Genomic DNA, 12159 nt, shown 5'->3' on the forward strand with positions numbered 1-12159 from the left:
CCTCTTGTGTTGCCATGTAATTTCCACAGATATTCCTCTTGCTGCCTTCCTTACAGAGCCACAGGACTAATATCACGCTTGCTGTGCTTGAGCGTTCGAGTGTTCAATGGCCTTATGCCTGGCCTGCGTGCCTGTCTTATAAAACCATGATCACTTTGCCAAAGAGATTAGACCACGGAAGAGAAGCAGGCTAAAACTACCTTAATTCTCTGTGTCTGGGAAGTGCCTAGAACAGTGGTTTTGGTTGATTCTGGAGTGTTTGTGGTCTAAATGCAGTAACTTGTAAGAGACCTGGCACAAGCAAGGGATCTGGTATTTAAATAATTTCAGTATTAGTTTTACAGAGGTACAGCAATTATAAGTCTAAATTCTGTTATGAGTGTCTGATTTCTGTTAATTTTTGGTACTTTCTGTGCCCCTCTCCAACATTTCACATGCATGAAGACAAAAAGGTYGCAGGCAGCATTGCCAGTATTAATGCCAAACTACAAGATGCTATGAAGTTGTAGGGCCAGTGCTGCAATCCAGTCAGTTAACACCTCATTTTGTCATAAAGACGTAACAGAGGTGCTGTGCTTTGCTCTTGCTATGAACCAGGAAACTGCAGGAAAGGCAACAGGCTGGAACAAAGAGACCCAGGAGCAGCAGTGAAGTTTGTAAATCTTGCAAAAGGACCTCCAAGATCATCTTTGCGCACCTGCTTCCCTACTTGTTTTACACAACACCATGAACAGACCCACTACTAATTTTCTGTTGAAAGAATCCTCTTTGCTTGTGCTCCTTAAAGGTATCAATGCTTTGCTCAAATGCCAGGCTAAGTACCAGAAACCAGCTTCTCACAAACCACTTTACGACAAGTGACAGCAGGTATGTTGAAGTGAATACGGGTTGTGCAAACTTGATTTGGTTTCTGTTTGAATGAGTTTGATCCAAATAAGCTGTGTTCCTGCATGATATTTATTCACACTGGTATCGTGCTGCTGATCTTCATGTTGCATATGGACTCTTGCAAGCCCATGGAGGTATCATGTTGACAGGCAAGCTCCATTTTGCATAATCCTATGCAGCACTGTATATAAACAGTAACTGGTTCACCCTCCCTTTGCTCACATGTGATAGGCAGATATTTGCTTTATGTAGTTAGAAAACCTGAGGCAGTTATCCAGACATGGAATGACACAGTACTCTATTCTCACTCGTTCTCAAGCAGACAGGGTTTAACGGAGTTTTTCACCCTGCCTGTTAGGAGGAAATATGCCAGCACTAAAGGTCCTAGTTCTTCCCTTTTCATTTGCATGTGACTGTACTGATAATGATGGGAACTATGTAAGCATTCCCAAATGTGTAATTCATCTCAGCAAGGCAAACAGCCCTTTAGAAGACCTGCTGCATCTCTAGACATGCTTCTTGTGTCCTGTTAAATGGTCTCACTTGACAAGTGAGATCTATTTTCATGCACAGGAATAGCTCAGTCCTGTTAGATAGCTTCTCCCCCAAAAAACACAAAGAAAACCCCCAGAATAGGCTCAGAAGTCATATTCTGCTCTATTACATGATCAGTGTCCATAGAGCAGCTCTGGTTTCCACCAGCAGAGCTCAGAGGAAAACTTGCCGCTATTTTTAAAGAAGATACTCTACACCCCAAACTATGAAATCAGCAGCTCTGAGCTCATTAGGCTCAGAACAGCCAAGTATCTGAGCACCTTGTAGTATTTAGCATATTTTAAAAGCTTAGAGATAACTCACTTGCAAAAGAGGAACAAGTTCTAAATGAATTGCTCAGGCTCTCACGGGAGCTTTGAATCCCCGTCACTGAAGGCACGGGCTAACATGCTAAGCCGCAAGCCGTCTGTCCTCCCTAAGGGGAGCTCTTCACTGACGATTGCAAGAAGGAGTAGATGGGACCACAAAGCAACATCCACGTATTGTTGCACCAATCGGGTACGTGATGTATTGCTACCATAGGTCTGGTAGGTACATGTGCTTAAAAACAATACTAAGATGCCTCTTGTCTGTGGGAGGGATACATTCAGCACTTGGGCTTTTAAACTTTGCCATTAAGAGGCTGCTTTTTTCATATAAGGGGCAGCCTGAGTATGGGGACAGATGGCACTTCACCTCCATAGGGCCCTTGTAGCTCATGTGAAGCTGGAGCCACAGGTGGCTGAGGTTCGAAAGTGCCTTTTTTCCCTCTGGTTTTGCCACAACAACTGGAATTTGTTAGGTGAAGATGTGTGTGGCAGTGCACGATGCGGGCTGACAAGGTGGTCCTCTCACATCCTTGAGGCAGGACCAGAAACCAGGCTTTAATGGGATGATTAATGGGAAAGAAGCTGCTTACTTAGGGACCAGAGGGAGCATATCTTTTTTTCCAGGATGTTGCTTTGCTTGAGAAACATGCTTTTAAAGTCAATTCTGCAACTATATAAACCCACAAAGAGACATTCGATTTCAGCTAGCTAGAACTGCCCTTACATTTATACAATTTGGAAAGAAAGCCATGTACAGTGCTAGGCTTTATCCATCTAATTTTTTATCCAAAAAGGCAATATACAGATATCTTCAGTGCGACACTCATGCATGAAAGAGAACAAAGTGGAGAAAGACTGCAATAACCTTCAGAGTRTTTTTATTTGTTCTAGTGCTACAGATGATGTGGTAAAGTAATTACTACTGTATCCTTTTACTGTGCTTAAACAATTATAATGTTTATTAGAAATAAGTCCACTTCCTATAAAAAAGTAGCATCTTTACAAGATTAGCTGCATTTTCTCAACTGATGTACAAAGTTCTACTTAAAAGGCTATATTTCAAGAGCATGGCATAATGATTGAAGCATACAGCTACAATGACAATTTTTGTACCAGTATATTAACAGCACAACCCCCTCCCTCCCCAGTTTGTCCTGTGTCTTAACAGGCATGAAGCTTGAGTTGCAGTGGTCCAATTTCTCTAAAATCAATATAAAATGAAGCAGCTTACATCCCTGTTTAAAATTTTCTTCAGGATTTGGAATGTGCTGTGAATCTCTTTCCATTTTGCTTGGCCTTATGTATTTTTTCCCTCAATTTCTTTTTCGTTTTTTGTTTTCTTTCTTTAACTTAGAAGAAAATAACTCAAATTTTATTCTACACCACAAATGACTTGATACGCATTGGAGTAGAAGTGAGAAATATCAGTTCTATAAATAGGCATCGTGTTGCATATTTTTAAACTCTAAAACTTTGGATCAGTCTTTCTGGGTGGTAACTTGTTGTTTTCTTAGGTTGGGATATGGGTTAATTTGCAAAACTATATTGCTCACCTGAATCTGTTCTTTTCTGTAATCTAAAATACCTGATAGAAGAACTGCCATAGAAGTTTAAAAAGAGCCAAGTGAGGTAAACAGCAAATACACTAAAAGTTAATGTAAGATTGATGCTGAATTTACTTAGTCTTTTTGTAAATTCCAGCTTCAAGTGGCTTGATTTTTTCAAGTGCTGAACAACCCACACCTGAAACAGGAGGCTATTGGCTGAATTTCCGTGAATTTAACTGTGGGGCTCAACTTCAAAAAGCAGACCATATGCATTGTTTTTGTAGAAATATGGAAGGAAAAACAAAATTGAGCAAAAATAATTACTTTAAGACCCAGATATTTGTCCACCATGCTTTGCAGCTAAAATTTGTTTGCTGGTTTAATCATAGCATTACAAGGTTCTGTATGTTGAAGCCCACTAGCCAGCTACTCATGTCAGTTTACACGTTGTTCTGTTTTTGACTGTGAGTTCATATCTATTAAAAGCATACAGTAACATGCTGTTACTCAAAACATAGCAGAAATATACAAAAAAGATGTTTCCCCCCAATTTTTTTTAAGCATTCAGAAAGTTAAAGATACTTGTTAACTAAATAATAACAACAACAATGATAAAACATCGTGCCAACATGACTAAAATACTCTTTCTGCATAGCCTTCTTGTTAGGCTATGTTGTTTAGGTATGGGTTCCCTTCCATAGGACTAGACCAATTTCAAAATGTTTAATTAAAACAATATGCCTTTGCTTCTTTTCCTTCCCAGCCAGTTGAAAATTTAGTTCAATTAGGTTATAGAATTTGGGTATTTAAATCCTTACATTTTCTTCATTTAGCTCGGGAGTCTTTGAAACTTTTGATTTCTGAGCTCTTGTTTTGTTGGTTTTTCATTTCCAAGAGAAGACTGCCAGGTGTACTTGTGGGGAGTCAAAAATGCAGACCGAAGCCCGGAGGCCTGGGGGGAAAGCCAGCCTCTGGGCAATGGAGTCATGTCCCCTCGAAGCAAGGTGCTGCAAGGAGCAGTTCCTGATGTCAGTGRTGCTATATCTAAACTTTTCCTCTTGCACAGAAAGACTGGGCAATCTGTACACTTGATACAGGGAATCAAAAAGCAGAATGAAATTACAGTGTAGGTTTTCCTTTTCTCACCTTAGAGAAGCCCAGTTAGTCATATATAAAAGGCACCTTGCAGAGGTCAGTTGTCCTAATGCGCTGTTTCCTCACTTCTCAAATCCCAAACCTCTGGGTTTAGCATGTGCACAGTCAGTATAAGCATGTATTCTCTAGTTTGATTTAGTTGTTCTGATGCCATTTAGGCAATGTTTACTCAATATTCACTGCTCTCAAACCTTAAGGCCTGTCCTTCATGCTCCGCATAGCTGTTCCCCAGCAGTTGTCCATACCGATAGCTCTCCATGCTCTCCACTGGCTCGGACTTTGTGGGAACTGGGTCATGCTGGTAAAGCAACGCTGACTTTATCATCCCAAAGTCTTCCTGAATCTTCATCCCTGAATAGATAGTGCCTGAGACGTTTTCTGCCATGTGGGTATAGCTCTGAAGATTTTTCACGTCACAGAGATTGTCACTGTATTTCCCCACTGAGGGCTTATAGGCCTGGTAGGACACTTTGGTAGTGGTGGTGATGACGGTTTGTAACGGCGGAGCTAGGGGAGAGGCACCGTTACCGTATCTGCAGGGATACTCCCCGCTGTAGTAAGGATGATTCGTGTTGGTTTGGATCTGTCCATAGTCACTCCTGTCTCCACTGCCAGCTTTCCCCCAAACTGGTTTCAGTGCATAATGTCTACCAGTATTATTGAAGCTCTTATCATGGGCGGTCACAGAATTACACTGAGGTCCATTCAGGTTCACGGGGTCGGTGTCAACGGGAGTACTTGTCATGTCTTTGTAAAATGCTGGATAAGAACTGGAACTTATGAAAGCAGGAGCTCCAAACTCATAGCTGCAGGGCCGAGGCATGTAGATCCTCGGGTTAGGACACTTTTGGCACGGCGATAGCTGGTCCTCTTGGCAGCTGGCTGAGTCATAAGAAGCTTTGTAGAGATCAGGGTTTTGCAGTGAGGGATAAGACTGAGCTGGAACTGAAAAACTGGCATCTGTGATGATACTGACCCTTTCTGGGCCTTCCAGGCAGGACAGATTCTGCATGTTACCGATATAACTGCTGCTGTTGTGGTATCTTCCTGCCTGAAAAGGACAAGAAAATAGATCTCTGAGGTTCGGGAATGGGTACTGCACACACATGTCCTGACAGTTGCCCTGTTGCTTATTTCAGTCCTCCCCTGCCCTTATCCACTTGGGCATGAGCTGAACGAACAGATGAAGTGTGGCATAAAGCTTTGCTTTGCTCTGTGATTCCTGGTACATGCTTATGCTGTCTTTTTAATTAACTGAAAATCTTGACTTACCTCTGAATTTAGAGGTCTCTTTTTCTGGGATTGGTGAGAAGAGGACACTTGTTTCTTAATTGCACTTCTTCTTGCCTCTGCCTCCAGTTTACTCTCTGGCCTGGGGTGGTCATGGACTCCTTTAGCCTAAATTAAGATTAACTCTTAAGATTAAAGAATTGCTTGCTTATCTAAAGACATACGTAAGCTTATAACTAAACTTCAGTGTTTGCGCCGTTTATTATTTTATAGGCCTCCTGAGATTACCAGGAGCTAGATTCACCCTGTCTTAATTTAGACACCTGACTACTGTGCCTACATTAGGATCCCTGTTGTCCTGTGCTGTGCCTACGGTTTCAGAGGCAGCATTAGACATGAGGTGGATCAAGGTAAGATTACTCAAAGGATTTAGTATTCAGTGAAGTGAGTGGCGGCCACAACATGGACCATAGTTGAGCACAAGTGGAGGAGAAACTAAAGCACAGGGAGCATTTAAATTTAAAAGAAAAAAAAAAAGGAAAAAAATCATGACTTGCAGGTATATAGGAATAGAAAATGAGGGAGAAATCAGTGGTGACTGCAGAGATGTGAGCCTGTTGTTTGCTTCTGTGATGTTCAGGAGTAGCTGATTAGAACCAAGAGAAAAGGATTACAAATTTAATTTGGTCAGTTCTCCGCAGTCCAAGATCTTGCTTCTGCTTTGTAATAGCCACCACTAAAACAGCATAAATGGGCTTCAAAGAGACTGCACACTACCAGATGACAAATTTTCTTTACTCTAATAAGCAATAACTACCTTCTTGAAGAGGACCGAAACATATACCTGGAAAGCCATCCAAAGATGCTCTACTACTGAAAGATCTATGGGTACACATATGCAAAACTATGCTGAGGTATGATAAAATACTGTATGCAACATGTACTTACTCATTACTTTTTCCCAGCTGTGAGTGGACTTGAGTATAGTTCTTAATGCAAACTAGGAAACTTAGCATTACTTTTAAAAACACTTTCATTTCCCCAATAGAAATTAACTTTTAAATGAGGATTTATCACCTATTTTGACAAAAAAATCTTTTTAGATTTTGCATTTCTGTAAAACAATGTCTGAATAATAACAAGAAAATATTTGATAACAAGTGAGTATTCAGAAATGTGACCAGTTTGCTTCCTTTTACTCACTGGACAACAGAGAGACTGGAGACTGGGTCAGGAAAAAAAAAAAAAATCCAGCAGAGCATGTAATCTCATAAAATGGAAGCTTTTTGTGAGATTTTGTCCTAATGCTGCTAAAAATGGAAATATCAACATAAAATTTCAGAATTGAGCTTTTTAAGTTCTCCTTTTCTGTCCAGCTTCTAAATTGTCTTAAAATTCAAAGGCCAATTTCAGATGAAATAGAACTTTCACATTTGAACTTGCCCAGTTTAAGTCTGGCTTTCCCCCTACACACCCTTTTTTTAAAATAGAAAATAAATATTAGGTCCTTAATTCAGTTGTCAGAAACGTGCCAAGGTCCAAGACAGACTTTAGTTTGTATTTGTACACTGTACTCAAGAGAGTTTTAGACTTCTGTAACGACTTTAGAAAACAGTTAACCTTCACATACGGCATTAAAAAAGGAAGGCAATTGCCATTGTTTTATTTATTATTTCCATTATTGTAATACAGAGGAATCCAGTCATGGATCAGAACTCCACCACTCTGTTATACAAAACAGCAAGGTGGGGGGGGGGGGATGCTTTTTACCTGGAAAAATATCGCTTTGCCATCAAGCCTCCAGAAGTTGGTGACTGGATAGCCACTGTGTCCTCGGCAAGGAATCAGCTCAAGGGCTGAGTTACAGTTTGGACAGGTTTTCTCTGTAAATATAGGTAAATTAACACAGGTTAAAAGTGAAGGTGTTGTGCGAGAGGAACACTGAGCCAAAGAGCAACATGTTCAATCCTTCATTGAAATTCAGATAAAAACGTGATATTCAAACATAAACTATGAAGATAGAAATGATATGGACCAGAGCTTTATGTGAGATATAAATGCGWATGACTGAAAGGCTTGTAGGTCCATTTTCCCTGAGCCATTTACAGACAGATGTTGCAGAAATTTGGAGCTAAATATATTCATCATGCTCTTTGTGACTATGCCTCCGTCAGTGTTGCTACACTCGGAAAGGAAACAAACAAGGAATCCATGCAAGGAAATAAGGTTGGTCTCGGTTTAGCCATCAGGACCGGCTAGAAAAAGTGGCCCCCATTGGCATCCCTCACTTTGCTGCTTCTGCCGAGCCTTGTCGCATATGGCGGGGCGAAGCTGGAGCCGGGCACCACCGGGCAGCACGCAGCGGCCAGCGCACACCACTACCCCCAGGCAGGACTTCTTGAGGATCTGGCAGTTGTGGTTGTTGGTGTTGCGCATGGCCCAGCCACTGAGGTGCCGCTCGGCGTTCTTCTCCTCGCTGGAGTAGACAAGCCGCACGTAGCCGTCAGGCCATTCTTGGAAGCTGTCGAAGTGCTTGGGCTCCTGCGGCAGGGGAGGGAGGGCGGGAGAGATGGGTAGCAAGGTGGAAAAAGGGCAAGGGAGGAGACCGGGGACAAAAGACTGTTATCAGGATATTGCAACCTGTTTTTTTTATCCTATTTCAAAATATTTAATGTGAGAAGAGACTTTCTCTACGATCTTCCAGAGCAGCAAAGTCAGAAACAGCAGGGAAAAAAGATTTATTTAAAATAATAACTTATTCAGAAATGTCCTACAAAAGAGGAGAGGCATTTTGAACTTTCACAGCTCAAAAGAAAGCTGTGATGCTTTCCTCTTATGCAGCACGGTCAGTAACAACCCCGTCCCTCATCACTGATGCCTTTTTTTGGTAAGGTTGCCCCGCTGTAGCAGACTGGCCTCGTTACCAAAACTTACTGGCTGCTTGGTGCTGCCCTGCTTGTACTTGCTATTAAATACTCCTTGATGTGCACCTGCAGGCTGAAAACCAGAAGTTTTAGCTACATAACAGTTTAATGCACCTAGTAAGACTTGAATAAGCCTTCTGTCAAAACAAAACACAATACAACACACCATTGTGAGTATACCTCCTCTATATGAACAGGGGTGTTAAGAGAAAGAGATTTTCAATTTGGGATGTCATCTCTGGCTTTCTGGAGTTCCTTACCAAAACATAAATACCAGAACAAAGAAAGAATGACTGAGATTTAAACTCCCTACAACACTTACGTATTTAACATGTGTGTGTACACACATGAACAATCGCAGTGAACTCGGTAAAACTGTCAGCATTTACAGAGTTAAGCCATTCTGTAAGTGCTTGGTCTCTGAATAATGAAATAATAAACTCTAAGATGAAGAAAAGATGTGAAATAAAAAAAATGCATTTAGGGCTCACTTAAAAAGAAATCAATGGAATGTTCATTGACAGTACAAAGTATTAATCAGACACATCAACAAACCAATGAAGTATTTAGATAGCTTGAAATATATTAGCAGAAAACAGTCAAGCCATGCTGCTTTTGACATTTCTTTGGAAGGGGAACAAGGGAGAAAGAATCTGGTCAAACAGTGGCATTGAAGATTATTTTAGGTGTTCGTACACAGCTGGCCAAAGTTGCATATCAAATCCATATTTTTATTACAAGTTATTCTGTCAGAACTATTGGACAGCCTTAAGATTTCTGTAATTATATTTAAAAGGTAAGAGATTTTGAAAGGCAAGAGCTGAACTTTGCAGAAAGTGAGGCTGAGACTCCAGATCCTGGAGGATTAAAGCAGTTGTAAAACAAAGTACTTTCCACCTGCTGGAAAGAGCTGCTTTGTTCAGAGGTAAGATTTTTTCACCTCTTTAGATTAAAATGCCCACATTTTATGAAAATTTCCTGCATAGTGGAAGCAAGAAACCCAGCCAGGCCCTGGGAAGAGGGGAGCGCACAGAGGGGTTTCGCAGATGCGGTCCCCCACCTCTGCACCCGGTGCAGCAGGGACCCCGTGGTCCTGTCTTGGGTAGAGATGCGCAAGCGGCATCGCCAGCAGTGCAGCCCCAAGCTTTAGCCAGGCGACGATTTGGGAAAAGTCCCAAACCCGCGTTTCTGAGACAGCTCCGCGGCCCGGGCCGGCCCCACRGTCCCCCCGCCCCGGTACCTGCGGCAGCTTGGGGTCGTTGATGTCCCAGGTGAGCTTCATGCTGGGAGCGGCAGCGGGCTGCGCCTGGCGCTTTTATACGGCGGGGCGCCTCCGCGTGTCCGCGGCGCCGCGCGTGGTGGCGGGAGGGAAAGGTCCTCCCGCGACGGCCCCGCTCCCCAAACGAGGGGGCAAGAGACGACTTCAAATCACAGCGCCCTGGCCGCGCCGCCTCCGCGGCCAGGACAAGGCGCCTTCCTCGGGAGGAAGAGGAGCAGCCCCACGGGCACGGCGGGGCCCGCGATTTCTGCCTGCCCCAGTGCGGTCTGCAATAACTGCGGTCTGCTCCTCGCTGCAGCGGGCGGCAGCGCCGTCTCTCTATCCCGGCAGGTCCCGCTTAGGGCACGGCAGAAATTCAGGTCACTGATGCTTGATTTCAAAAGCCGGGCTCGAAGCCGGCTACAGGTTGAAAAGACCTTTAAGGGAGTCAAAGGAAGCGTGCGGATACCGCGCTGTTCTTTCAGCGCACTCATTCTCTAAAGATTTAGGTGTAAACGAATTAAATACTTCATGTTTTTAAGCGTGTTCTCCCTACGCACTGTGCTGTATGACACAACGTTAAAAGCACAGACAAGAGTCAGTATCGTTTTATTGATCACTGTGTTTCCTTTTATTGGAAAACTACAGGTAACGTTTTTGTTGGAAAATAGTTGGTGTGCCTTCTGACGAAAAAGAAAACGTTTTTGGCTCTTGGAAACAGAACGAAAAAAGTAAAGTTCTGTAATGTTACGGAGACGGAGCCGCTGAATCCCCCGAGCTCCTGCAATCTTTAAATGAGCCGCCCCTTCCCAAAGGTCATCTCACTCGCTTCAGACCCCCTCTGAAAATTTCCCAGACCTTCACTGTGGTGAAAGAGCAGCTCTCTTTATGCCTTTCGCTTTGCAAAATAAAAAACAACCTGCGAAAAAGGAAGCGTTTGTGGAAAGGAGACAGACTGCCGTCCCGGGGGGTTAGGAAACAACCCCCACCGAGGCGCTGAGCTCCCCTTTCGCAGCCATCTGCTCGGCCGAGGTGGGAATCGGCATCACCTGGGCGCTGATTAAATGCCCGTTGCACAGGTGAGACCTTTTTGCCCATTTTCTGCTGCGGGGTCGGGAGCCGCAGCCCGGGACCCTCCCCTCTGCAGCCCCTGCTGGGCCCGAGGCCGGGTCGCCCGTTTTGCTAGCCCTGCAAAAAAGGGTAACGGTAACTTAAATAGTCTCTTCAAGCGGATGTATAGTAAGGATTTTTGTTTGTTTGTTTGTTTGTTAATGGGAAGCTGCCGGTTTGACTTTCTGTCGCTAGCGCGGTGTTACTTGTATTTTTGCACCCCCCGATGCTGGTAATTCCTGGGGGAATTTTGGTGTTTTCCCAGCTGCTGGGCCGGGCCGGGGGGGGCGCAGCGCAGTGCAGTGCGGCGCGGCGGCGCCTCCCCCCTCCGCGCACCGGCGCGGCCTCAGGGCCTCGCCCGCCGGGTCCCCGAAACCGGCGGTTTGAAAGCGCGGAGGTGATCTTGACAGCTTAGCTGGAAAATAAGGAAGCAAAAGCAGCCCTTTACGAGAGGCTGGATGAGTAAACGGTCTTCGCTTTTTGAGCAGAAAAAGTCTTTTTGCTTATATTTCCCCCCCCCCTTTCCTTTTAAGGGAAGAAAAAAGTGAAGAATGGAAGAGAGAGATAAATGACACCATGGCCACCAGAGCGGAAGACTATGTAAATATTTCTTTAATAGATCTTTAGGTTTAGCTTTATCTTACAAATAGCTATTTTTGATGTGTGATCGTCTATGAATCTATTTCTGTCATGGTATCAAATACTTTATACACCTAACTTTCAATATAACTATAAGTCAGTTGCTTCAGGCTATTCCTAAGGGCTATGGCCATGACGGCGTGTTTTCTTAAAAGCATATGTTTTTAAAGATATATTCTCAAACAGAAGCGGCATAACCTAGAATTTTTAATAGTTTAATGTAACATTTTAAGTAAAACAGAGAACGTCATCTTTTCCTTCGAAAATATGAAGAAATGTTTGTAGGAGTTGTGGGACAGGGTAAGAATTAAAAACAACTCCTTTGGTCCTGTCGAGTTGTTTCTTTAGTCAGAATCCTTTAAAATATTTCGGGTTTGAAGTCCCTGTAATTAGCAGTCTCCCTTTGAGATTAAGACCAGTGTTCCACCTTCAGATATAATAGGAAAAATAAAAATAGAAAAACAAATGAAACAAACGAACAAACAAAGAACTTTCAAACCCTCACATTTTTTTTAAATAGCGTTACAAGCGTTTTCTGATGTGTG

At 43.1% G+C, this 12159-nt stretch overlaps 2 protein-coding genes across 2 annotated transcripts in view; one reads left to right on the forward strand and one right to left on the reverse strand.

Annotated features, from left to right (window-relative positions):
- Positions 1 to 4622: 4622 nt before the first annotated feature.
- Positions 4623 to 9889, reverse strand: GCM2 (glial cells missing homolog 2). Its single transcript, XM_026064292.1, has 5 exons — positions 9848 to 9889; positions 7972 to 8224; positions 7454 to 7566; positions 5726 to 5851; positions 4623 to 5504 (listed from the first exon to the last, which is right to left on the reverse strand). The coding sequence occupies exons 1-5, from the start codon at positions 9887 to 9889 to the stop codon at positions 4623 to 4625; spliced, it is 1416 nt and encodes a 471-aa protein (XP_025920077.1).
- A 1662-nt stretch (positions 9890 to 11551) lies between these two features.
- Positions 11552 to 12159, forward strand: part of SYCP2L (synaptonemal complex protein 2 like) — a 32486-nt gene continuing 31878 nt past the window's right edge. Inside the window, exon 1 of the mRNA XM_026064267.1 lies at positions 11552 to 11575. Within this exon, the coding sequence (XP_025920052.1) occupies positions 11552 to 11575 (24 nt within the window). The remainder of the gene's footprint in view (positions 11576 to 12159) is intronic.

This window comes from Apteryx rowi, unplaced genomic scaffold, assembly GCF_003343035.1.
Source record: "Apteryx rowi isolate R43461 unplaced genomic scaffold, aptRow1 scaffold_212, whole genome shotgun sequence".
Taxonomy (NCBI): Eukaryota; Metazoa; Chordata; class Aves; order Apterygiformes; family Apterygidae; genus Apteryx; species Apteryx rowi.